Source organism: Epinephelus lanceolatus, chromosome 21 (assembly GCF_041903045.1).
Source record: "Epinephelus lanceolatus isolate andai-2023 chromosome 21, ASM4190304v1, whole genome shotgun sequence".
NCBI classification, from domain to species: Eukaryota; Metazoa; Chordata; class Actinopteri; order Perciformes; family Serranidae; genus Epinephelus; species Epinephelus lanceolatus.
Genome location: NC_135754.1, coordinates 13,430,973 through 13,458,911, shown reverse-complemented (window position 1 = coordinate 13,458,911; position 27,939 = coordinate 13,430,973). Strand labels below are relative to the sequence as shown.

The 27,939-nt window shown below is 41.4% G+C and overlaps 2 protein-coding genes and 1 non-coding gene across 6 annotated transcripts in view; all 3 read left to right on the top strand.

Annotated features, from left to right (window-relative positions):
• The first annotated feature begins 246 nt into the window (after positions 1–246).
• Positions 247–319, top strand: trnar-ccu (transfer RNA arginine (anticodon CCU)). The gene has a single exon. It is a non-coding gene; the product is annotated as a tRNA-Arg (tRNA).
• Positions 274–14,915, top strand: plbd1b (phospholipase B domain containing 1b). Its single transcript, XM_033612192.2, has 11 exons — positions 274–602; positions 1,152–1,374; positions 1,790–1,873; positions 2,868–3,009; positions 3,104–3,250; positions 6,956–7,100; positions 8,132–8,332; positions 12,381–12,521; positions 12,631–12,816; positions 12,980–13,086; positions 13,970–14,915. Exons 1-11 carry the CDS (start codon positions 536–538, stop codon positions 14,144–14,146), a joined length of 1,620 nt encoding a protein of 539 aa, XP_033468083.2. The 5' UTR covers positions 274–535; the 3' UTR covers positions 14,147–14,915.
• An 834-nt stretch (positions 14,916–15,749) lies between these two features.
• The window catches only part of kctd17 (potassium channel tetramerization domain containing 17), a 22,617-nt gene continuing 10,427 nt past the window's right edge, over positions 15,750–27,939 (top strand). For 2 of the 4 annotated variants that reach the window (XM_033610737.2, XM_033610736.2), the window contains exons 1-2: positions 15,750–16,216; positions 27,119–27,227. In XM_033610737.2, coding sequence (XP_033466628.2) covers positions 15,857–16,216; positions 27,119–27,227 — 469 coding nt within the window. In that variant the 5' untranslated portion in view covers positions 15,750–15,856. The remainder of the gene's footprint in view (positions 16,217–27,118; positions 27,228–27,939) is intronic. The other 2 variants (XM_033610739.2, XM_033610738.2) reach the window with 2 other exon arrangements.

Here is a 27,939-nt window from a genome sequence, read left to right as displayed (position 1 = left end):
ATAATGGAACCATCCATGAAACGTAAAGGCATCACCATGGTGACGCGTCACTCGACCTTTCCAACTGTTTATATTCGTGCATATATTTTATATTCAGAGAAACTAATAAAAATGTTGTTTCGGAAACTCAACTTGTAAAAATGGAGCTTTTGAATTTTACAAATATTATATCTACAGACATACCAGTTATAAACAACCGGTAGTTCCGGATATAAATAAGGTTGACCCCGCCCTTTCTCTCATACCGCCCCAGTGGCCTAATGGATAAGGCACTGGCCTCCTAAGCCAGGGATTGTGGGTTCGAGTCCCATCTGGGGTGAGCTCTTTTGCTCAGGAACGGAGAAGCTGTATGTTATGAGATATATCGTTGTTACGAAAAATGTTTCAAGCAACTAAAACAAACAGCAACCGGAAAACGGAGGTTCATCGGGTCTTGAAAACACACTCCATCCCCGGCGCCCTCACTGGAAGTACTCTTAACAAGGACATATATTTATTAAAGTAGGCAGAGATTCGCAGGAAAATATCAGCTGGCATGGAGAAGCAAAGCATCAAACTGTGCGTCCTGCTGAGCACTTTGGCCGCATCAGTGCAAACTAACCGTGAGTAATTTAAGGGAAACCTATTTTTAATCCAGCATAATACAATTAAACTTACTGTTAGGTTACTGTTAAAGACAAGCTGGGTGTTTATATTTTAATAGATACATTTCATGTTATCATACAAACATGTCACCTAAATGTTAGGTGTTATATCATATTTTTCTTTGTTCTATTCCGCACTATTCTATTTATATAGGCTATATATTATTTTTTAAACATATAAATTATTTTGTGTCATGTTATAGTTACTAAATCGCTCATGTTTACTTGTATGTATATACCTACCCATGCTAGAAATCAGATTTAGCTTCAAATATTACATTAAATTCTAACTGTATGTCCAAGTAACTACACTAATCAATGTGAACCCTGAGTCATATTCATTTAACAGTAACAAGTCAAGTCACCAAATAATAAAAAACAATTTATTTTTATTCATAAGTCCTGTTTTCCTTATAGTTCATTCAATTGGTGTCATGACATTATGTTACATAATATGTGTTATTCAACCTCAACCCCTTAACCCTGTCAATCCTCACACAATGGTAGAGCTCCAAGAGGCCACTGTGTACTGGGATGTTGCCCAGAAAAGTGTGATCCTGAAAGAGGGGGTGATGGAGACAGAGGGGGGAGCCTACGGTTACTTCAATGACACCCTGCTCCTCTCTGGATGGGGGGTCTTGGAGATCTGCGCGGGTCATGGGGGAATGACACAGGAGGATGAGACCACCTTCTTCCTAGCGGGGTACCTGGAGGGTTACCTCACTGCTGGGTGAGTGTCACAGGCCAACACAAGCAGACTTGTTTGAAATATCTCAAACTAAAACTCTCTGAGCCCACGCAGCCGCACCTGTAGTTTGCTACTGACGGACAAACTCACCTGAACACATCATCAGTTCAAGTCTTTGTTCTAGATATTGAATCAGAAAATAGAGAATTCTGGGCTTAACAAACAACCTAATGTTTTTCAGATGGAAGCCCCTGAAGATGGGGGTCTTTGGCATAATGTGTATACATTTTGGGTTCCTTGATATGAAAAAGGTTGAGAACCATTGGTTTCATTAATTGGATTACAGTACTGACTACAGTTGTGACAGTGTCCTTAGTAACTGCAGCTCTAACTGTATTTACTTGGTGTGTCATAGAAATGGTTTAATTCCCACAGTCTTCTTATTCTTTCTCCACAGACAGATGTTCAATCATTACTCCAACATGTACCCCCAACTCGTAAAGGATGAGAAGGTCTTGAATCCCCTGAAAAGGTTTTTAAGGTACAGTCCCACCATCTGCTCATGTCCATGGCTTACACTGAGATTAGATGCTAAGAATACTTTTAATATACCAGAGGTTCCTCCCTTCAGCTGCAGAGAAACAGTCTGTAAAACTTGCAAGGAATGAGAGAAGAGAGAGATTCACTGAAGTGATATCATGTCCTACGGTGGTTGAGATACTTTTTTACCTGACTAAATGGGTTTGAAAGACCAAGGGTGGATTAATGAACGGGCCTAATGGGCACAGGCCCAGGGGCCCAAAGTGTCAGAGGCCCCTCTACCTTTAAAATGCTACTCAGATTAACATGTACCAGCCATGACGAAATTGAAAATGACCACAAAGAAACACAAAGCAACTACAAAGACATGCAAAACAGCTGCAAAGAGACACAAAGAGACAGACACAACTATAAAAAGGGGCAAAACAACCACAAATAAACACAAAATGACTACAAAAGCCCACAAAATGACAAAAAAGAGACACAAAACAACTACTAAAAGGGGGAAAACAACCACAGATGCAAAAAAGAGAGACACAAATTTATCAGAAAGGGGAAGAAATTAACTACAAAGAGCACAAAACCACAGAGAGATGCACAACAACCACAAAAAGACACAAAACAGCCAAACAACAAACAACTACACAGTCTCTGTTTCTTGCTCCTATGTAGCAGAGGTGGTGGGGCCGTCTGTGTGTCTGTGCCCAGGAGCCCAGTGTGATCTGCCTATGTGAAATACTTTATATTTGTATTTATTTTAGTATTTTTATTTGTAGAAATTCAAATTTTAAGATTTTGATTGATGACTCACTGTCAGCTTCAGCAGAATTGTCTCATATTTGGTAAACACCAATTGCGAAATTGACATTTATGCATGCAGTGAATGCTATAATTTTGTACTCAGATGGACAGCTAAATCAAAAGAAGCTGCCAAAAGCACTCATTAGTGACAGAAACAGTCTGAAGTGGCTCTCAGCTGTCTGAATGATCTGCAGCAAACAGGACCAGTGGGCCAGAGAGCAGGTGAAACTGAAGAGATACAGTGACCCCCAGTGGAAGCATCTGGGACTGATCCTGGCCCAGCTGGACGGACTCCACGCCGGAGCTGCAGAGTGGGCCAAAAGCAACCATAGAGAGGTGTGTGAATGTGTGTGTGTGTTTAGAGAGCTGGTGAGAGAGTTGTCACAGTACCATCTCAGTCATCTCTGCCACCTCCGCCCTCTCTCCCCAGCCTCTGTCTGCGTTCACCTTCCAGTTTCTGAATGGCGTCGGCGACCTCCTGGACCTCATCCCAGCTCTGACGCCTCGCTCCAACTCCTCCACAGGGACCGGCACTTTTAGGATGCCAGGAATGGGCCACTGCACTGCTCTCATTAAGGTTAGGCCAAGCTCATTTGGCTCAAGCTGTGAAGGAGCACTTGGGAGGCCTTGACGCCTAATTAGTTTTATTGTGGGTCCTTGTGCATAGGGGTTCCTCTTCTGAAGTGTGTCGATGAGTGCAAAAGGCCACTGGGAGGAGGATGTTTTTCTCTTCCACCTGCACTCATTCAGGCAAAACAAAGTACAAATGGAATGGAGAAGATTGAGTGATGCATTGCAATCACATCATTAGGTTTTAATTAATGAGACTTTATTATTCTTTTCTCGTTTCATTACAGGAGCCTTAAAGGAATACTTCAACCCAAAAATGATCACGTGTATATCAGTTAGTCACCCAGTGTTACACTAGATTCATGCAAAGAAACTTTGATTTTCTTACATGCCTCCATGGTGAATGAGGGATCAAAAAACAAGAACATTCTTGATGAATTGAAGCCATAGGGGTCCACAGCAAAACTATATCAAAACATCCGTTGATAAACTCTCACACACCTTGTGAAGAATAACCCAAGGCTCATTTATTCAGTTGTATGCTCAGCTCTTCCCAACCACATGCATTTTCATTAAAACCTTACTATTTAAAGCACTTTTGCATGTGAGCAGCATGCTCCATTGGAATGCAATGGAGGCTGTAATGGAATAGAATTAATGGCGTTATATATCTAAATCAAAAATAGAAGTAACTCTGTTCCGTTACAGTTCAGCTACAGTTTAAATTGGTAGTATTCTGAATATGGTTACTGTCTTTAAATATTGATTATTTAAAGAGATTACATTATTTGTTTTTGTTATATTTGTTCTAACACCATGTCCTTTCTGAATGCAGTGTGAACTTCAGTTTGATTGTATTGTTTTCTACTGGAATGTTCTAACTGGCTGCGAGCAATGCAGCACTGATGTTTTGAGCTGAACCTTTTGTCAGTTGCCCTTTTTCTATCGATCTGTCGATCGCTTTTAAAGGTGCAGCTAATTTATGAAGTTGAAATGAGACATTATCTACACAACACCTCCTCATTTCACTACAAAAACCTAAATAAGGTGAGAGCTGACTGAAGGGACATTGCCAGGGAATGAAAGTTACTGGTAAATGACCATCACAACCTACTTGTGGAAGTGCATATTCAAAAGACTTAGTGTGGGCAGAGAGGGATGCTCACTTACTATTAGGACACGGTGTAAAATTCATATGAGGCATGCATTTTGCATGTAAAGATTTTTAACAAGTGTTTGCAGTGCATCGCTACATGACAATGGCAGTAGAGGTGCACAGCCAGGACACTGCCGCGTGTTTTCAGCACAGAAAAGTAAGACCCAGTCAAATGAACTCAGCAAGACAATTTTAAAGTATTTCAAAAGTAATCTAAGTATATACAGTACAGGCCAAAAGTTTGGACACACCTTCTCATTCAATGTGTTTCTTTATTTTCATGACTATTTACATTGTAGATTCTCACTGAAGGCATCAAAACTATGAATGAACACATGTGGAGTTATGTACTTAACAAAAAAAGGTGAAATAACTGAAAACATGTTTTATATTCTAGTTTCTTCAAAATAGCCACCCTTTGCTCTGATTACTGCTTTGCACACTCTTGGCATTCTCTCCATGAGCTTCAAGAGGTAGTCACCTGAAATGGTTTCCACTTCGCAGGTGTGCCTTATCAGGGTTAATTAGTGGAATTTCTTGCTTTATCAATGGGGTTGGGACCATCAGTTGTGTTGTGCAGAAGTCAGGTTAATACACAGCCGACAGCCCTATTGGACAACTGTTAAAATTCATATTATGGCAAGAACCAATCAGCTAACTAAAGAAAAACGAGTGGCCATCATTACTTTAAGAAATGAAGGTCAGTCAGTCCGGAAAATTGCAAAAACTTTAAATGTGTCCCCAAGTGGAGTCGCAAAAACCATCAAGCGCTACAACGAAACTGGCACACATGAGGACCGACCCAGGAAAGGAAGACCAAGAGTCACCTCTGCTTCTGAGGATAAGTTCATCCGAGTCACCAGCCTCAGAAATCGCAAGTTAACAGCAGCTCAGATCAGAGACCAGATGAATGCCACACAGAGTTCTAGCAGCAGACCCATCTCTAGAACAGCTGTTAAGAGGAGACTGCGCGAATCAGGCCTTCATGGTCAAATAGCTGCTAGGAAACCACTGCTAAGGAGAGGCAACAAGCAGAAGAGATTTGTTTGGGCCAAGAAACACAAGGAATGGACATTAGACCAGTGGAAATCTGTGCTTTGGTCTGATGAGTCCAAATTTGAGATCTTTGGTTCCAACCGCCGTGTCTTTGTGAGACGCAGAAAAGGTGAACGGATGGATTCCACATGCCTGGTTCCCACTGTGAAGCATGGAGAAGGAGGTGTGATGGTGTGGGGGTGTTTTGCTGGTGACACTGTTGGGGATTTATTCAAAATTGAAGGCACACTGAACCAGCATGGCTACCACAGCATCCTGCAGCGACATGCCATCCCATCCGGTTTGCGTTTAGTTGGACTATCATTTATTTTTCAACAGGACAATGACCCCAAACACACCTCCAGGCTGTGTAAGGGCTATTTGACCAAGAAGGAGAGTGATGGAGTTCTGCGGCAGATGACCTGGCCTCCACAGTCACCGGACCTGAACCCAGTCGAGATGGTTTGGGGTGAGCTGGACCGCAGAGTGAAGGCAAAGGGGCCAACAAGTGCTAAACACCTCTGGGAACTCCTTCAAGACTGTTGGAAAACCATTTCAGGTGACTACCTCTTGAAGCTCATGGAGAGAATGCCAAGAGTGTGCAAAGCAGTAATCAGAGCAAAGGGTGGCTATTTTGAAGAAACTAGAATATAAAACATGTTTTCAGTTATTTCACCTTTTTTTGTTAAGTACATAACTCCACATGTGTTCATTCATAGTTTTGATGCCTTCAGTGAGAATCTACAATGTAAATAGTCATGAAAATAAAGAAAATGCATTGAATGAGAAGGTGTGTTCAAACTTTTGGCCTGTACTGTAGAATACGTTACTTAGTTTGAGTAATCTAATGGAATACATTACAAATTACATTTGAGGGCATGTATTCAGTAATCTGTAGTGGATATAGTGAAGTTTTAAATAGTGAGGTTTTTGCAAAAATGCATATGTTTGGGAAGTACTGAGCATAAGACTGGATAAATGAGACTTAAAATATACTGCACGAGTTGTGTGAGAGTTTGTAAATGGATGTTTTGATATAGTCGTGCTGTTGTTAAACATGGACCCCTATGAATTTTCTGTTTATGGATTCTTCATTCACTGGCATGAGGCATGAAAGAAAAACAAAGGTTTTTTTTTCAGAATTCCATGTAACACAAGGGCGAGTTAATGACATTCAAACAATCATATTGTGGACGAAGTATTCCTTTAATGTTGCTGTCATGCAAACATTTTCTTATTAGCACTTAACACAAAGTACAGCTGTTGGGAATGTCATAGTTCTGCAGGTGCTAAATCATAAGCCAAATTATTGGACTGTTCAAAATTCTGGCGTGATCAGGGGAGCTGGTTAAAAAGTTTAGGGGGTAAGGAAATTACAGTTATAACAATTGTGATAGTAATAGTGATTCAGTAAATTGCATACATGCCCTAAATAGTCCACTGTTTTATTACTGCCAACGTCAGACACAACATGCACACAACCCTCACCACAACCTGTTCTCTCCCTCCTCTGTGTCCAAGGTGCTGCCAGGCTTTGAAAACCTACTGTTTGGCCACTCTAGCTGGTACACGTATGCAGCCACCATGCGAATCTATAAACACTGGGATATCAGGGTGTCTGACACACACACCGCCACCGGAAAGATGTCATTCAGCAGCTACCCTGGTACACACACTTGCACAAAGTACAGTGTCTCACTTGAGTTGCACAGCCTGTATTTACACTCTCTCCTCCTCCAGTTTGTCAACCTATGTTACAGCGATACACAGCTTTCTTGTAAAAGCCCTGCACAGAGGTGAACTGCTTGTCCTTATTAATCCACATGGTTTCATTTCCATCTTGGAAAATATAAACACTGACATCAGGGACTTAACCCAAATCCTTAATGTACATTCTCTTGCCTACTGAAAGTAATTCTTCTGCTAAGCACACAGCTTAGTCAGTGATGAGGAACCTTCCACCGCCGTGTGTGTACAAAACAGAGAAACAATGATGTATTCCCTCACCGTCGAGTCAGAGGAGGCTGAGTAATTTTGTGGGCAAAGATTTGCAGAGTGGTCCGGGCCATAAAAATCCTCTTACGGGCTCCGTTGCTATCAGAACAGTGGTTTTAATGCACTATTTTTAGAGACCAGCAGGCCAAGGATATCACTTCATTATATTAAAACGAAGAGATGAAATACACCCCTGCCACTGGAGGTGGTGTGTGACCCCTGCAGCCTTCTTAAGCTGCTTTCTCTCTGACAATGTGAAACATTCAGCGTACACAGTAGCAGGTCGGGGCCCACAGAGCCAGAACAGATGCAGATACATTATGTAGAGGTGGACGTGGGGGTGGTGGAAATATTCCTCTGCCTATGATTTACATTATTGATAGCAGCAGCTGTATTGTATAAGCATTAATAATAGTAGTAGCAGCAGCAGAAGTAGTAGCAATAGAAGTAGTAGTAATGGAAATATAATTTTAGTAGCAGAAGTGTTAAAAGAACCAGAAGTATGTCTTTCTGTATGTAGTTATAGTAATACCAGTAAGCAGTGGTGGATCTTCCTATAGGCAACATTAGATTAAATTTGCAAATTTGCACAAACTGTATTCTTGTTATTTATTATTATTGTTTATTAGCTCATGTGTCTCGAGTATTTCCCTAACATGACCCTAAAACCACCACCTCCTCCTCCTCCTCCCCCTCTTCCAGGCTTCCTGATGTCTCTGGATGACTTCTACCTGCTTGGGAGCGGCCTGCTGATGACTCAGACCTCCATCGGTGTTTTCAACGCCTCTCTGTTCTCCCAGCTCAGCCCTCACAGCCTACTGGCCTGGCAGAGAGTCCGCCTGGCCAACAGCCTGGCGTACAGCGGAGAGGAGTGGGCACACGTCTTCTCCAAATACAACTCAGGTAAAATCCTCTTAATGTGAGTTAAATCAAAGTAGGTTAAGTTTGAAAAATTGTTACCCACTTTTCAAATACATGAATACACCAGTCTCTCTTCAGTTGAACAGAATCTGTTCTAAACCCTTAAATCCCTCCAGACGTGTCAGCAGATGACATGATGTAGAACTCCCTTATCTTTGCCTGAGCAAACATTTTGATCGTACGGATTATAGCTTCTGCCTGCCTCGCATATTATTATGTAGACTCGATCATCTCACAACCAAAGAAATGGCTGACAGACTAAAGATCAACCATGACTAATCAGTGCCAGCAGATAGTGGCCAACCAGGTATCAATACTGAGAAGGTAATTTAAATAAACAATCAAATATATAGAGAAAAGGTCAGGGGATCATTAATATAAAGAGATATCTGCATACGTTTGTAGAATCTGTGGGCAAAAAGACAAGATTTTGGTATCAAAAGCCAGACCCCCATAAAATTTTACTAGTGGCCAAATGTGGAATTACAAGTTCCAGGTTTGTCATGTGATGCCATAGACTTAGGCTACATTGTGAAAGAGACGTCTATGAATGAGTGGATATGAAAATGACTCATTTCACTATTGGAATATGATCCATTTGGTCTGATAACCTTTCTCAAGTCTAGAAGAGCCGCATGACTAAACTATTTTATCCCCATTCAAGATAGAAGAAGGCTAAACCAGACGTTAGCTCCTCAGCCAGCAGAAGATAGCCACTTCTGTTGGACTGGAAACACTGTATCCAGTTCTTGTTATACATCCAGGGCGAAAGTGTCTAGATTTATGTTTGTACTATTGACCAATGCTGTTTGAGTAGGCTTTGGTTGCATGAAGGTAAACAGTCTATGTGAAGAGCAAAAGAGACAGACCTCATAGGCCGAAATGCATTCTCGGAACCCATCAGCTATTGGCCGAGGACTTTTTATCAGCTTCTATTTTTTTGTGTTTATCTACATTCATATGAAGATACCATGACTCTGTGTATACAATGTCTCAAATTGCTAATCAGACAGCTATCAATAACCGGCGCATGGAAGAGAAAGTCTTGGCCGTCATCTGGATATCCACACCCAAACCCCTGAAATACTGGTCGTTGTCCTCCGAAGCTAAATCGTTGTCACACTGACAGCCAATGGCTTCGGAAACTGGGGATCACCAACGTTATTACACTTTATCCTGTGGGGGGCATGAACATCAGTACTAAATGTCACAAAAATCTGTCCATTAGTTGTTGAGACATTTCACAGAAGTTGGTAGAGTTCATCCCCTGCGGACCATGAATGTCTGCACCAAATTATATGCCAATTCATTAAACAGACGTTGAGATATTTCACAGGATAAGGGGAGAACTTTTACCTGCTTGTGGCGCTGTAGGAAAAGTCAGGGGCTCACCAAAGTTATTACAGTCCGTCCTCAGGGGGACATGAATATGAGTACTTTTACTTTAACAATTAATGTAACCTATATTTGAGTAATAGTAAGATGGGAGAGGGCAGAGAATTAAGAACAGACAGGAAGAAAATCAGACTTGCAGAAAGGCATGAATGATGAATTACCTTGGTCTGGAGCTAAAACCCTGACTATGTAAAAATTCACATGACAAATTTCCATAGAGATTTACCAGACTCCCAAACAGACCATCCTTCTCATTACATGACACTTGTGTTAATTGGGCAGCTGCTTTGATCTTTCACGTCATGTTGCTATGGGAGGGCACAGGAGAACAGGACAGAGTGTTCTTGAGACTGAAAGTCCTCTCATCACCCAACAGCGCCTGCTCTCATACTATCCAGTCCTGCCAAACTGTTGTGGTGGCCTGCAGGCATGAGAGCCTTTACCTTTGCCTGTTCTTAATCTTGACGTAGACATGGTTAGGTTAGGGATTTATTGTCTGTGCAAGTCAGTGACTCCAGAGCCAGAAGTTAACCATCTCTAGTGTCAGATCCCTCAGGCACATGCAGGACTGTGCATGTTATTTTTCCTGTGCAAATCACACACTGGAAGCAATGCAACTAGATAATAATGCAACTTTTTTTTGTATTACATAAACCCACTATACTATTGTGGTAGGTGTGCATCTTTTGGTCCAAATCATGTAGGTTTTATGTCAATGCAAACTTTCCAAAGATTAAAGGAAGTTTTAAAACTAACTTCCTTCTTTGTAGAAAGTAGTGAGTTTATGCCAATACAGTATTGCAGTGCTCACAGAGACAGTCTAACTTTACCTGTTGGTGTGTTCAAGGATGTGTTGATATCTGATATTTGGAAGATCATTGTGTTTGATGCTCCTTTTCAGCAGCTAGCTTAAAGGGATAGTGCATCCAAAAATGAAAATTCAGCCATTATCTACTCACCCATATGCCGAGGGAGGCTCAGGTGAAGTTTCAGAGTCCTCACATTCCTTGTGGAGATCCAAGGGGAGAGGGGGTAGCAACACAACTCCACCTAATGGAGGCTTACAGCGCCCCAGATTCAAACATCCAAAAACACATAATTGAAACCACAAAATATCTCCATACTGTTTGTCCGTAGTGATCCAAGTGTCCTGAAGCCCCGACATTTGAACTCTATTTTTAGCCTCATTGTAGCCTGTAGCTCTAACTGCTTCTCTGTGCACAGTGCCCACGTGTGCGTGCTTGCGCGAGACCGTGAGACATGGGCAACACTTTCATGTGTGTTCATGTGCTTTCCCTGGTTTCGCGCGTAAGCGTTTTTGAACGTTTGAATCTGGGGCGCCGTAAGCCTCCATTAAGTGGAGTTGTGTTGCTCCCCCCTCTCCCCTTGGATCTCCGCAAGGGATGTGAGGACTATAAAACTTCACCTGAGCCTCCCTCGGCATATGGGTGAGTAGATAATGGCTGAATTTTCATTTTTGGGTGCACTATCCCTTTAAGGAGTTCTTTAGCCGGCTAGCAGCATGGCTCTAGGATTGGCAATGTCGGTCCATTACCTAAATACAGATTCAAATATCTTTACTGATTGATGGATTGCAGTGAAATCTTATGCAGACATTCATGGTCCCAAGAGGATAAATCCTACTGACTTTGGTGATTCTCTGACCTTTCCTTTCGCACCACCAGCAGGCCAAAATTTTTAATTTGTCCAATACTTGACATAGCCTTTAAGCTCAAAGCACAGTTGGTTACAGTGCAGCCACTGGTTCTGATGTGTGTGCGAAGTTTTGTGAGTTTTGGAGCACCTTTAACCCCTCAAAAATGTGATTAATTTCAAGGAATAAAAGAACAGTAATAATGTTCCTTTATTTAATATAATATCACATTTTGCACCCCTTCTGATGTGTGTGCGAAGTTTTGTGAGTTTTGGAAAAATGCAAAAACGTGATTCATTTTGAGGAGGAAGAAGAAGACGCCATGGGTACTAGCAAGGCGCTGAACAGTGCGGCTGTGCATTTCTGTAAAGTCGGACACTTAACTGGTATTTCCTGCGTGGAGTGTGTGAGCTGGAAATAACCCAATGCAAACTTCGTTCCTTCCTGTATCCACTATGTGGTGCTAGAAAACAAATACTAATTATACTTCATGTTGATCTATATCAGTTGGAGACCTCGCCATGTAAATTTCATGTAAATCAAATGATGACTGTCCCACAAGTTTCACTTTTCCATCAACACAACCGCTTTTTACCAACTTCCCTTTACTTCTGATCTGTCAGAGTGTCCTTGAAAGTGGCAGCAAGGACAGTTTTAATGATGATCCAGGCTTTAATACCACACTATTATGATGTAACCATGACCAATAATAATGGTAAAGAGAACATATTGTTCACTGTAATGGTTTACCTATTTAAAGCATGCAAAAGTGTCTCCAAATTGATTTCTGTGCAACCAATGTCTGCTGTAGAGCTATCAGCATTCTCTGGAAATATGTAAAATTTGTGTAATTTGTGGCTAAAACATGCAAAACCACTACTGTTTAGGTTAATCATTTATAGTGATACTGACTTCAAAAACCATGAGGATTCTTTGTGCCTGTGAGGCAGGAAACAGAGCATGTCCCCCTCTGTGTTTTAGGTACATATAACAGTCAGTACATGGTGGTGGACCTCGACAGGGTTTCTCTGGGTCACAGTATCAGGGATGGAGCTCTGACTGTGGTGGAGCAGATTCCTGGGAAGGTGATGCACTCTGATCAGACTCAAGCTTTACGCAGAGGTAAGAAATAAAACATAGGCCTATAGGTTTATTGGTTTTATCCAGGATGGCTGTTTTAGGTGGTGATTTGTCTGGACATCCTCCACCTTTGGTGTGCTGCATTTGGCAGGTTATTGGCCATCATACAACATACCATTTCATGCTGAAATCTACAACCTGAGTGGGTACGGTGTGATGTGGAAAAGATACGGAGAGGATTTCTCTTACGACCTCTGTCCCCGAGCCAAAATCCTCCGCAGGGACCAGGCCAAGGTGTCTGACCTCAGCTCCCTCAAACACATCATGAGATACAACAGTAGGTACAACAATAAGTCATACATTCCTCATATTTCATATCCTTTCCTGAACTCAAAGGGCTTCAGGGATGTGACAGAAAACAACACACAAATAATTCAGGATATTGTTGCTATTTTCAGACAGTAAGCAGTGTGACTTAGGTCAGACTGATTCTATTTCAGACTACAAGAGAGATCCCTACTCCAAGGGCCATCCATGTAAAACCATCTGTTGTCGGAACGACCTGAGACCAAGGAGACCACGTCCAGGAGGGTGCTATGACACTAAGGTCAGAGGTCATTAGCACATCAGTGCCCCAATCAAGTTTAAGATTATGTACATTAAAAAAATGATTTTATAAAATAAATACAGACTTGTTTTGGGTGCATTTATGTGTTTTTGTATCGGAATGATTTCGTCTTTTGTTTGATATTGTTTATTGGCTAGGCACCACTGTCAGTGGGTGGCACCCCCAGAAATTTTTCATAGGGGTTGGCAGATGGGGTCACGGAAAATCTTGGGGTGGCACACCAAAACAAAAAGCCAAAACTGAACTTAAGGAATTCGATTATATTGTACCAGCCCTCCCACCCTGAAGTGCCACTATCTCTGCCCCCAACTTTCTAAAATGTTTGTAAAACTTGCAATGATATTTTACAGTCTTTACCCATTGTGTTGAGTCATTTGATAATTTTACTATATTCTTTGTTCAACAAGACTATAGTTTACAGCCTAGCTAGCTGATGGGGGCTAACATGCTCACAATGACAATGCTAACATGCCAATGCTTCATTGGTATAATGTTTAAAGCAATGTAAACTGCACATGTTTCAATCAAAGATGCCAGATTTTAGAATATGCACATATGTACCCTGCCTTAAAGAGCTGCAAACATGGAAATAATTTTGACAGTCCGTTGCTTACATCAACGGCTTTCCACTCTAAAAAAAAAAGAGCAATCAGCAATTTAAATATGACATAGAACAAACACTGATTGAACACAACCATTACAAGTTAACTGCAGGTTCTGAATGACTAAACTCCATTAACGGCAGCAGAAATGTCCTCATGGATGTCTATTAGATTTCTGAACCATATTAAGCGACCTCACTTCCTTCCTGTTGCTCACTCTTTCCTTTGTGCCCTCCTCACCCATCTATCTCATGGTACAGGTGACGGACTACCAGATGGCTGTCCAGCTGGTAGCGGAGGCAGTAAATGGCCCCACGACACAGGGGGGGCTGCGTCCGTTCTCATGGCAATCCTTCAACCTCACGACTCATCAGGGGCTCCCACACACCTACAACTTTCCCTTCGTCACTATGAGGCCCACACTGCGTCAGCCCTGAGAGCACAGAGACAGAAGATATCACCCATCCAGGAACAACTAGTCAGGCTTCCCTGTTTAAATCAGCAATACAGACTTTGTCACGACACTAGACATCCTGGTGCACCTGTGATTACTGGGCACAATGTAACAGCTTGGCAAAATATGGTAAACTGTCTCTCTAATTTGGACAAAATATAATTGAATTGTAAGTGCAGCACTAGTGCAAATTCTCCAACTGTGCAATATTATAACTAAAAATGAGTCATGAAAGGGTTAAATACAATCACAGGACAATATGAATGACTTCTTCTCCCATTGTCAAATATGCAGTCTGCATAAATTTAGTGTTATAATCACTTTTAAAGCTGATTAATGCAAATTTAAGGTAGAAAGACAGTTTGATTGTTTGACATTAAACACTAACCATTAGTATATTATCCTAAAATGCATTTTGTTTGTATGTTTAACTGAGCACCAGCCATTAGCCACAAGATGATCCTGTTAGAATCACTGCAGCTCTCATTTCTCAGTGTCCATCCAAGAGTGGCTGCATTATGACAGTGCACTCAACAGTGGTGTCTCACAAATTGTGTAAAGGTTTGATCCACACCATTTGGGATTGTAGCCATCAGGGAAATGCTATTCACCTTTTTTTTGTCTCCAATAAATACTAATTTATCTGTTTTGATGTGTTTTTCCAAGTTCTATGCAATGTTTACTCAGGTTTATACAGTGTGGAGCAAATTTATCTTACTAAATACTGACTATAATAAAGTCTTAATATTGTTCTTTGTGGTGCGTTTTCTCCTTTATTTTGTGTTCAGAATAGTTTTGCAAAAAACTACAAAACCCAGTATTTTGTCTTTATCTTTGTCAAGTTTTCCATGGAAAACTAGACCAAAACTGAAAATAGGAAACCTTTCAAAATAAAATGTTGAAATTTGCTTTTCAGAAGAACTGCTAAAATGTGTGAGGCATAATCAAAGTCCGCCCTAATATCTACAGAATAGTTACACAGCATGTGATTGTATGACAAATCAGGTCATCCACCATTCCCTCTGAAATATATAACTTTGGTACCTTAGGACAGGGGCGTAGCAAATGTTGCGCCTGTTGCATAAGCAGTCTGTGTGGGCCCACCCTTCCTCTCTTGAGCCATGTCTCTGTTACACACCTTTTTATTTTTTTGTTGTATTTATTATCATTCTTTTTTTACAATGTCAATTTGCTTTTTCTGCATTTCTATTTATTTATTTATTTTTTTACTTTTTTTGGAATCCTAATTATCCCTTCTTGGGGAGTTATGTCCTTTATATGATTTATTCAGCCAATAAGTTTTTTTGTCAATTAATTTGTGCAATGAATATATCAGGCAAGAAGCATAATTAAGTAAACTAGTAGTAAACGATTTCATTTTTTAAGTTCTATAATCTGCGTCCCATATAACAAAGGTAACGTTACAGCCAGTTTAAATATCCAATAAATCTTCTACTGGATTTTATTACTCCACGTATTAACATGCTTGGGTTAGCCGGATGGAGCTTTTATTTTGAAAGTATTTCTCGGATGTTCTACGTCTGACTTTCCGTAACTTCACACGCCTGATCTTTCAGTTCGGTTGGGGGCGGAGCTTACTCCGGCTGGTAACGGGGAGAAGAAGCCGAGGCAACAGCGGACACGGACGGACGCCCTCGCTCATCTTCATCTCGTGTCTTGCGGCTGTTTCCAAATGGCAACGACAGCGGACGACCAGCGGGAACCGGAGGACGTCGCCGCGCTGTCGACGCACCACGGCTGCCACCACAACAGCAACAACAACAATAATAATAATAATAATAACAACAACAAAGACAGCGAGGCGGGAGAGAGCGCGACGTCCGGCACCGCCAGCACCACTGAACCCGGTGGGACGGCGTCGCAGAGCATCGGTAACGGCTCGGTTATTAACCCCAGCGGGGGGAACAACGGGAAGTGGGTCCGACTGAACGTCGGCGGCACCGTGTTCCTCACAACGCGGCAGACTCTCCTCAAAGAGCAAACTTCATTTCTTTACCGGCTGTGCCAACAACAGGACCTGCACTCAGACACGGTGAGTCCGGTCAGGACACTTCAACTGCCGGTGAACGTTACTTTACAACACGCCTAACACAAGTATTACTTTGGTACAACACTTTGTAGTACTTAGTTATTAGCAATTCACTGCGTTATTAACTGTGGTGATGCTTTAATATTCCTATCATGTTAAGTTTTGTTATAACATGTTAGTGACTGCGTGTCTCTGTAAGCCAACATTTAATATCTCTTAAGGATATTAAAGAAGAAGGCTGGTACTGGCCTAACGTGAAGGGTATGTGTAACAAAGTAGACTGTTTCCTTGAAAAAACACAATGACAATTCAGTAACATTCCTGTAGTGACTCACAGTGACGTGTAGTAGTGAGTTATGATACCCTGACAGGTGGTTGTAGTTTGGCTTGACATACATTTTACAGAATATGTCATTGATTAATTTTGTAAGGTGGATTTTCTCTAAGCTGACTAAAGGGATTGCCAAAAATACATGTGCAGGTATTGGCATGAAGAAAAGCCTTGGTGTAAAAAATCTGCCCAATAATAATCATTGAATTGTGCTCTATGATGCTTTTTTAATCTCCTAAATTACCACAGTAGTGTTAAAGTGACCGTCTTACTGTGTTATGTGTGTGCCATTCCCAAAATCACTACACCTGTAATCTGCAGCTTTAAAGCAGGTGTACAGTTGACTAATGACCACCTGATATACAGTATATGTGCAGTATGACGCTCTCTCCATGGCTCCTCTGTGTGTGTGTGTGTGTGTGTGTGTGTGTTTCAGCATCATTTTGTGGTGTGAATGTAGCTTGGGTCAGATGGATGAACACGTGCCTCCTCTTCTGCAGGGAGCTGCACAGTCAGTAGCTGTACAGCTGGCATCTTATAGGGAGAGAGAGGGTGAGAGAGAGGGAGAGAGATGCATTATGTGACTCCCCGTCACATGGAGAGCGAGCACACTGTAAGGACGGGCAGGTCTCATGAATGATGCAGATTTCTATTATGCTGCTGCCTTTGATATGCATGTGTGTGACAGGGGGAGGAGGGGACAGGTCTACTGTAAGTTGACATTTTGTAGATGTCTGGTGAAAGGCTTGTATCTCTAAAATGTCAGCTGTTATAGCGACTGTAAGACAATTCGCCATAGGAGGGGGTAATGTGGATGTCCAATTATGGTATATGTAGTCTTATAGGTTGGTACAAATTAGAGCTGTAATGATTAATTGATTAGTTGTCAACTTAAATTAATGGCAAGCTAACTTGATAATTGATTAATTGGTGTGAGTCATTTTTAAGAGCTTCTTGTATGTAAATATGTTCTGGTTTCTTTATTTCCTGTATGAAAGTAACCAGAATGTGTTTGGGTTGTGGACAAAACAAGACATTTGAGGACGTCATCTTTCCTTTAGGAAACACTGATTGCATTTTACACAATTTCTGACACTTTGTAGACCACACAAAATAGGGTTGCAACTAACACTTGCAACCCTACCATTATGTGGGTTGTTTTGGCTATTGTACCGTATGCTTGTATTAGATAAGATAGACAAATAAGACATCTGAAGACATCGCCATGGGCTCTGTGAGTGTGTGATGTGTAAATGTTTAAACATGTACTTGAGAAATTCATCTGTGCAGTAATCAATAATGGAAAAAAAATGAAGAGTAAACTGCAGCCCTAGTTAACTTTTTTGAAAATCAATAAAATAACTTTTTAAAGATGAATTAAGAGAATGAAAGATGAAAGAAAAATCGAGGTATTCACATTTGTGCAAAACATATTTCGGAATCCGTCATTGCTGTGTAACAGTCCTGCTCATTTCATCTGCGTTCTGGATCACATACTTTTTCCTTTACTTTACATACTGCACCTGCCGTTACAAAGCACATACTGTTGCATGAAGGATGGATACAGTGGGGACATATTACTTTATCATAACATTGTGCCTTGAACTTTGACCCTCATGCTCATATATCTGTTGCAGTCTGTGGTGCAAAATTTGAAGTAACAAAAAAAAAAAAAGATGCAAATGCAGCAGATCTTGATGTTACCTTGGAGATACAATAAAACCAGAGTCGCAGGTTAACCTGGAGAACTCTGCTTTTGCTATTTTGTAGATTGTTTGTGATTTACGGATTGATTGTTGTCATTGTGGGTTCTGTCAGCCGTCAAGCTGTCATCTGTCTGCGGCTCAGTTGGTGTGACATATTTTCCACTGCACAGAGGATTGTGGGTCAGAATAGAAAGAAAAACATGACATGCTGCAGAATGTGACTGGATGCTGTAGGACTTCCTGGTATTTTTGGCATATTGCATTTGACATACTATGTACAGGGATGAACTAAATCCTCTGGTATTCTAAATAGTATGATAGTATGATAGTATGGGTACTGGATCACACCATTACTTACGTCACCCACAATGTTGAAATACACCCACAGATACTACCACAGTACAAACTATCTATAACAGTTGATACATTTATATCATCTCACAGTATACATCGTCACACTGCCAAATCCTAATCAGCTCATGTTTAGTGTCCAGTCCAACCCAGTTGGGGGTTTCAAACTGTCTCTGGTTCGCCTAAAGAAAAACCTCATATCAGCAGAGCAGCAGGTTTGCCTTCAGCTAAAGTGACTAAGCCAAAATAACAACCACCAGAACTGGAGTTCAGAGATTTCTCCCCGACAGCAGTGATGACTGTTCCCCCACTGCACCACTAGACTCTGTGGAAAGAATATTCCCATGTGACCTTCAGCAGCGACCTGACAGGAGCTCCCTCTGCACTGCCCGAAGACACACACAGTCACACACAAAATCTCTCTCGGTCTCACACATGCACAAACACACACCTACATTTCTTTCCTTCACCATCGTCCTGTCCTCTCCTCATCCTCGCTCTCAGCGGCTGACTCACTGTGAGAGCTTATCGCGGACTTGTTCTTTCTCGCCTTTTATTTCTGCTCTTTATCACAAACTCTCAAATGCGGAGAGACGCAGAGAGGCTTAATTTTAGTGTTTTCTTTTTCTTGGGCCATCACAACACTGTCATCCTAAAAACAGGAACTGAGCTGTAGGCAAGGCTCTGGATCCTCCATGAGCTGTGACCCGTGAATATGATGGCGAGGAGAGACAGGGCTGCTTTTTGTCAGGCATCTAACACAGCCATCCAAAGTCGGTATTTAGTATTTACACATGATACACTATAGAAAGACTTGATGCAAGAGACAAAGCCTGTGCTTCTGCCATTATGTAAGTTGTTACCATAGACACAAGGACAAGTTCCTTTGTATCGTACCTAGAGATTCAGATTTTCAAGTCAAGAACAAAACACCGGTCGCTGGAGGATTAAGGATTTTACTGAGCAAATATGTATGCAGCTAAGGTTGCCCGTCGTCAGATGTATTCAGAGCAACAATCCAGTAGCCAAAGGAAAAATGTTTGGTTAGATAACCACCAGCAAATCAAATCGCTGTACAAAGTAATTCTGTTGTAAGTCACAAGAATAATTGCAGTAGAAATGTGAAATCAGGAGTAAAAGGAAAAGTGAATTTGCTTTTATTTAGTGGTTTTACCCTCAGAAGCCTCATGATAAATGTTTCTTTGGATCAGTAATACCCATTGATCCTAACAGCTGTGAATGCACACAAGCATGAGCCGCACAACAGATTGAGTGCACAGCTAGTTTGAAAATTGGAGTCTGTCTCGGTATAAATTTAGCATTTTTCTAAAATGCAACACAGAGGCAAGTTTATCTGTCTTTTTAGAGGAAATGTTTAACATACAACTGCTCGATTGTGGCAAAAAATCATGGTCACAGTTATTTGGGTCAATATTGAGATCACGATTTAACACAATTACTCATTGACTTTGAAAATACTGTATTTATTTATTGAACTTTTTTTTAAATGTCTTTTTGGCAGTGCATTTTCTTGAATGTAAAATACATAATAGAAATGTAAAAAGCAGAGTGCAAGAGGAGGGGGATAGAAAACACTTTATCTAGCAAGGAAGTCGCCATGTTGGCAACACCGGGTGCACAGTTGTAAAGGAAAGATGTGGGCTGAAATTGTAACAAAGACAAAAGCGAGAACATCATTGCAAAAGAGAATGCAGCACAATATATTTTTTTTTAATCTTAATTATCCTGTGTTCATAGCATTGGAAGCCAAAATCGGAAAAGAATCCTCTCAGCTCGTTGAACCAGCAAAGTTGTTTTACTACATTGAAGTTAATATTACAGACCAACCCGTACAAGTTGCCTGCTAAATTTGACCTTATTGACAGTGATCATGCAAGTGAGGCAGATCTGCAAAGGCTTCCCCTTCACCTTCACTAAAATCAGAAAAAGTGAATACACTTTCATGAAAGAAAACAGTAACCCTCAGGGGAAAAGAGCTACTGTTGTCTTTGTTTAGGCAGCCATCTACAAGCTAAATGGATCAAGATCTGGGTTTCCTCCCACCTCTGCTAAACAGTTAACAGGGGGCACCCTGTTGCTGACATCCTGTAATGTTCCTTGTTGTATCAGGGAAACAATAAAATTAGCAAACTGCAAAATCCTGTCCCAAATCTAGGCCTGGAAGGGGGGCTAATTGTGCCAGCGTGCTATCTTTCCCAGCAGACATCAGATTGAAACTAGCCTTTGCTCAGGTTGTGTAGAGAGACAGAAGAATCTGAAGCTGTATCACACAGAGGAGCAGTTCAGCCTGTGTGTGTGTTTTCTTGTCTCACTCAGGAGGGAAGCTGATTTTATCCATGCTGGATGGAGTCCCCGTCTAATCCACTGGCGTTAGTGTGTACCTTGTCAGGGGTTCTTTGCTGTTTTTAACCACCCCCACACACACACACACACACACTGTCTGGCTGTGTGTGACTGTTTTAATGAGATTACCAGCACCTCAGCTGCCCTGCCCCCCTCACCGAACCAAACCCAAAGCTATCTGCCGTTAATGCGACCCAAGCTGACCTCAAGCCGTCCCACGCCAATTACATTATGCAGCTGAGATTCAGTTTTGATGATGCTGGATTATGTTAGCTGAGCAGGTGTAACAGGGCAGCCAGATGTTGACTATAACTGCTTAATCTTATTACCACAGATTTGTGATTATCAGCAGCTTAATTCATATGAATTACCACGGGGATCACTAGGTGAGTTTGTATCCTGGGTTATTTGTACAAACCTTCAGATGTTTTTATCTTATGTTAAATCCCTGTCCCATCTCGCAGTGTCAGCATGGATTCCACGACATGCCTTGACTCGCTTTACCGCCGTATCTGCACCGTGAGAGGTCGAATATGAGGCGTTGGCAGGGACCAGTAATCATGAAAATGATGCAAGAACCAAGCATTTGATTTGAATAAACAGTGCATAGCTGTGTGAACTTGTCCCCTGTCTCCCCTCAGGATACATGAATAAGACTTTGGTTTGGGCTACACAATAAGACCTTGTTAGATATTTAGTTAAAACACAGGGCTGGGATTGACAAACCCTTTTCAGGAAAAAAGCATTGAAATTTTGCCATTTTTCACCACAGTTCTCAATTATTTTCATAACAGATTTGCTGTTTTGTTTATGTACACTTACTTAAAGCTGGAGTGTGGAGATTTTTTGTGTAGTTACACGAACACTGTGGAAGTGTGCTTATGACGTATGCCTGCCGCATCTCCACCACCCCCAGGAGCACCCGTTTCATACTTGAATCCCTCCTCCAAACGCTGAGTTTACTATTTTTTTTCTTGACCATCAACTCCAGAAATTTTTAGACGCTTCTGGCTGCTGCTCCGTCACTATGGTTTCTACCCCCTTCCTGCCCCCTTTGTAAAACACATCACTTCCACAGACACAACAGCTCCAGTATATACTGCGAAATACAGAGAGTTTTACCTCTCAGCAGTAGGCCTACTCAGCATTTTGTGAACTCATTTGGCAAGGGCTTGAATGTAATGGTCATTCATTCATATGGTAAAGTTCCACACTCCACCTTTAAATACATAAAAACAGGTGAAAGTAATACAGTTTGCAGTGAGGTGAGAAAATGCACTTGAGAAGGTTACTGCCACTTTGGAAACAATTGCAGCAAACAAATTAGTTACAAGCCCTTTTAAGAACTTCCTAAAACATCCAAAGATTGCATTTAACCCAGAGCTGTTTCATTCACCCAGCATGGAGTCGAAGCACATATATCTAAATGTGTTAATCAGCGTGGAGCTCCCGTGATGCCTCCTACATCAAAAATGTCACCAACACCGAGATGTCGGTGGTTCAGCCAGACCATCTGTGGTGCGACGGATGATAAATTAGGCTGATCCGTAATTAGATATCTCACGTATGTCCAGTTTTTTTCCCACAACTCTTGTCCGCCTTTAGATCAGAATGAGCAGGCCAAATATTTGTATGTGTGTGTGTGTTTTCACGTTTTCACTTAGGCAGTATTAACAGTATTTCAACATCTACATCACAATTAATGCCAGTGTTATAGTAATAACACAAAGACTCCAATGTGATATTAGTCATATTAATCCCACTATGGTACTCTTAAATGTGGCAACCTTAGCTTTTTAATGGCTTAAAGTAAAGCTTGACATTTTAGTCTTTCAAATGATTAGGTTGATTTAAAGCAACTGCATGTTGAATTTTACTTTGTACAATCAAAAACCCCATACTGGCAGAGGCAAGGTGCTAGTTACAAAGCTACAAAATGCTAAAGTAAAGAACTAAAACTTCCCACCTTTTAAAAAAGAACTTGGCACCCCTTCAGGCTTTCTAAATATTTAACTAAATCCACGACAAAAGGAAAGAAATACTATCCTGAACCTTTTTTCCATGCTTGCCATGCCACAATTTCACAGTCTGTGTAAGACAAGGAAGTGATCAATTAGTATTGATTGAATGAGACTGATGCGACTGTGTCATGTGCAATCAACTAAAAAATTTAACAACTGCCCTACTTTCTCTTAAAAATGTCTTTTGAGCGATACATATTAAATTATGTCGAAATTAAACTATAGAATTTTGGAATGTTGATATTTTTCAGTATCATTCAGCCCTAATATTTACACCTGCTCAAGCAAGCACCAGTATGCAGACAGGCGTGTGTGTATATGTGTGTTTTGAGAAGTGAACAGGGCTTTTGTTTGGCTATTGGTGACAGCCCGTGGGATGTACTTACCTCTGCAGGGAGATGTTGTGGAGTCACATCTTATTTCCCTGAACAAATGCTCTGTAAAACATTAACTCACCAACTACGCGTCCCCGTCCTCTCAACAACTGAAAACATCAACTTGTGAGAAAGGGAATGTACTGTGGCTGCAAACGGGTCTGTCGTAATGAATAACAATACTGATTCTGTGTGTGCGTGAGAAAGAGAAACGGGGCTCTGACACATTCAGGAAGCTTTTCCCCAGTGTTGTCATGCCCACACTGTCAAGTCAAGTCACGTTGATGAGGCGTCGGTCTGTCCTCCACTGCAGCTCCGCTCATTTAGGATGGTGTGTGCGTGCATGTGTCTGTGCTCTGTGCTGCAGTCCCAGCCTTTACACACACTAATAATTGTGATTTTGGGTGCAGACACAAAGACGCATAGTGGTGTCTGTACATGCTGCTTTTTGGGCTTCATATCGCGTCCCTCCATCTGTCTGTCTCGATCCTCTCTTTGTGTCTCTCTGTCTCACACACAAACACAGAAATCCCATGTGTCTACATCCTCCGTCTCTATGGCAGTGTCCCTCTATGCTTCTTTGTCCTTGGAATTTGCAAGTGCGTCTACCTGTCATTTCTATTAGGTTATTCGTCATGCAGTTTTCTTCTAAGATATTAGTCTTCTAGCTGTTTATTTCTCCTGTTGATCTGCAGGTCTCTCTGTCTTCTGTCATGCCTTTTTGCCTTTTTCTCCACCAATCCATCCCTGATCTAGCAGCATCGCACATCCTACGGACTGCTTTACAGTCTGAATCTGTCTATTTGTGTATGTAGGTGTCCTCGTTCATTGCATTCGTTCCATGCCTCACATGGGGAACGGCTCATCAGAAGCTCCTGTCACGCTTCGCCAGCAAAGATTGGCTGGACTTGAAGAGATGAGCGTCAAGACACCATCTATCATGAGTGTCCCTATCTTGCAGATTCTGTCCATCTGACTGTGGGTTTCTTCTGGGACTTGTTCTACAAATCTGTCACACTGGAGATGATGGATTAGAGGAAGATGTAGACGACAATGCTTTACTGGCATACACAATCTCTAAGCACTAGATAGTTTCAAACAAGTGACTTATTAAGGAATGTGTTTGCCAGTAATAAACCTTAGCAATGGGTAAATTGGTTGCTGGTAAAGATCTGTTGTTGTCCAATCAAATCTGTAAACAGGAAGTCACTGTACTGTCACAAGCAACAGAACATGTTAAACTTTCAATCCTTTTTAAATCAAGGCATCATTTTTGTTTTATAACCTCCGCAGAGGAATTATAAATCTGGTTCGGTTTGTTGGTTGTCAGCAGGATTACAGAAAAACTACCAGCTTGATTTTCATGAAACTTGGTGGAAGGGTGTAGCATGGGCCAAGGAAGAAAGGTCTGAGTGCCCTTCTAGGTTATACATGCATAGATGGAGAAGCGTGTCTGTCAGAGTTTGTAGTATTCATGCAGTTTAAAATGGGTGGTAGAAATGTAATTTAAAATCGTCCCAGTCTATGTTGTTATTAAACAGCATTGTATGAAGTGTGAGGTCAGATGTGTCAACCAAATTGCTGCTATATTACGCACGAAACACTCCTATATTAGCAAGCTAACATTTGTTTTTGTCAGTTCAGTTGGCTACGCAACAGCTACACTGGCAACTACTTTTGTAAGACGCAGTTTGTGTGATGCACATTTTGATTTAGTGATGGATACATTTCCACTAACACTGAAGTTATTAGTTGGTGAAGTTTAGGTAAAGAGCTGGTGCAACCACCTGCAGCTCCATAAGATGGGGGCGGAGGCAGGACTATGGGGTTGGTGGTCCTACAGGAGTGTATGAAAGGAGGAATTCCTTGATACCCCAGTAACACCTTGGTGACAGCTGCACCAATGAGGAAGAAAGAAAGAAAACTGAAGCACCCACAGGACCTGCAGGTTGTCCTTTGGCCTCCTCACAGCAAACACACTCCCACAGGGCCGGGCTTCAGAGTGACCTGAAAGCCTCCACCGCCACCCAGTAGGACAGAGTATGGCCTCTGATTCTCATAACTGAAGCGTAAACTGGCTGTAATACAGCTCTTTTGCCTACAGTTCAATTGGACAACTGTGTTGTTAACCTGGAACTCTCAAGCTCTCAGTTCCAAATAAACAAACCGGGTTTTGCATGAACAGCCCGAAAGTCCGGTTAATCCCCTTAAATATTTATAACAGCACTAAACCCTAATCAGGTCTACCTGCAGCAGCTGAATTACACCACTAAACTGGATTAGGAATGTCAGATACATTGACTTTTTTTTGTTTCTACACTGTACAAATGTCTGGATTCAGCATTTGAGGTTAGGATTTTAATCAAATAATTAAAGGACATAACAATTTCAGTTGGTGTGAGTGGTGCTGTCTGAGTCACTAAGGATCTGCTAATAAAAGCGCTAACATGCTTACGTGCAAAGATGCGGCTGGAGGCTACAGTTGTCCATTGCCACTAATGCAAATCATGAAAAGAGTCAGTCATGTGAATACAGTAGGTTCACATTATGAAGCTTCTTCTCATTTTTCTCACTTAACTTAACCACCTCTTTAACCATTATTTTTAAGGTCTCGATTTTAAACATGTAGTGGGTGTAAAGCGGTGACAGTGGTTTGTGAATTGTGGGACTTACTCGTCTGGAGTTTGATTTCAACTGAGGAACCAAATGACATGTACTTGTGTTGGCCTCTGTGCTCCTTTCTGTCCTGAATGCTTTCTACAGAGGCCACTGAACCATGTGTTAATGACACATGATCAGCAGATGTGACTGATGTTATTTAACTTCCTCTTCCCCTGTATATCCCTACGCCTGGGTCTCCTAAAGGCCTGTATGTTTTTGTATGGATTTTTCCAGCTGTAGCTCTTTTGTGAAGTCAACTCTAAAAAGGGGGCTTTAAGCGTTTGTCACGAGAACGAGCAGAGGGAGGATTTGTGTGCATGTTGGAGGGGCAGTAGACATGACATAACAGCCAGGCAGGCTTTGCAGATGTAGCCTGGAGGTGGGAGACAGGCAGCCTGTCAACAAACGTGTGTTAACAAAGTCAGCAACAACTACTCAGGAGTTCCAGTGAGCAGTTGCTTCTGTGTCCAGCTGCAAAAATGCTGTTGTTGTGGCAGGAATGTTAAATAGCAATGTTGTATAACAGGGAGCAACAAAGTTTAATGTGATATTAGGGAATGCAAGAACTTTTTATAATCAGTGCTGAAGAATTACTTTCCTATCTGACTACAGGTAGTTGCACTGCCTTTTAACGCAGCAATACGGCAAAAAAAGTTTCATAAAGTTCCCCATCTGCTCTGTAGGGGGCTGTTATTTTGGAGTCTGCAATTCATCTTCATCAAACATCTGCTCTGACAGCCAGTACTGCATACGTAAGATGAAAATAGCCAACCAGGATGTTATTCCCCAGCTGGTGAACTTTTGGATCTAAAAATACTTGTTATATCTCAGAAGAGCTCCATTAATGGTCCGAAAATAAAAGTAGCCACATCCTATGTTTATACACATTACCACAAAAAGTTGTCCTTAGTACTGTAACGACTTACAACACACACAGTTAATAATAGAATAACAGTGCTCAGTTTACAGCCCTAGTTCAGGTCAATAAAAACCCAATGGTTCATTAGGGAAAAACACAAGAAAAGCAATGTAATTGCGTACAGTTTATAATGTGTGGGTTCTTTTTCTCTGTCTCTGTGATTATTCGTGTGTAACAGGATGAGTCAGGAGCCTATGTGATCGACAGAGACCCGACCTACTTCGGGCCCATCCTCAACTACTTGCGGCATGGCAAACTGGTCTACAACAAGGAGCTGGCTGAAGAAGGTCTTTGATTTGCTTTGACTCTGTTCAGATGGGTCCTGGGTGCATGAGGTGGTTTTGCTGGACAGTTAGAAATTAAGAAAAATATGAAAGAAGGATCAGTCACGATGACAGTGATGGCAATCAAGGGGTCAGACTTTGGTGTGAGTTGCATCTCAGCCTCTGCTGGGTAGAGCCATGATCTCTTTGGAGATCAGTAACAAGGAATATGAATGTGTGTTTAATCTGGTGGAGGGATTTTTCAGTCAAATATGAAACAAGAAAGATATGATGGGTTAAAATGGGATTTGCTGTGCTCACCCATTGACTCTAATGGAACTGACACCAAAGTCTGACTCCTCGAACGCTGTCACTGTCGTTGGGACTGTTCCTTCCTCTATATTTTCCTTGGTGGAAATAGGGAACTGGCAAGCAAATACGGTGTGCCTGATGTCATGTAATTTCTCATTAAGCACTTTATATTCTAGTTTATTAAATCTGGAAAATATATGATATACTATATATACAGATAGTAAATGTTGTAGATTGTAATAGTTATCTGAAAGTGCTCGATTAATAGGTGCTAATAGTTCATTGCAGGGGAAAAAATCATATCCGCTCATTAATTTCTAAATAATATCCATTTAAAAATCTGTTCAAATGAACACATGACTGTGGGGTTAACATAATGTCTGACAAACATAGCTGGGAATCACTCTGCTTCGGTGTGCACACA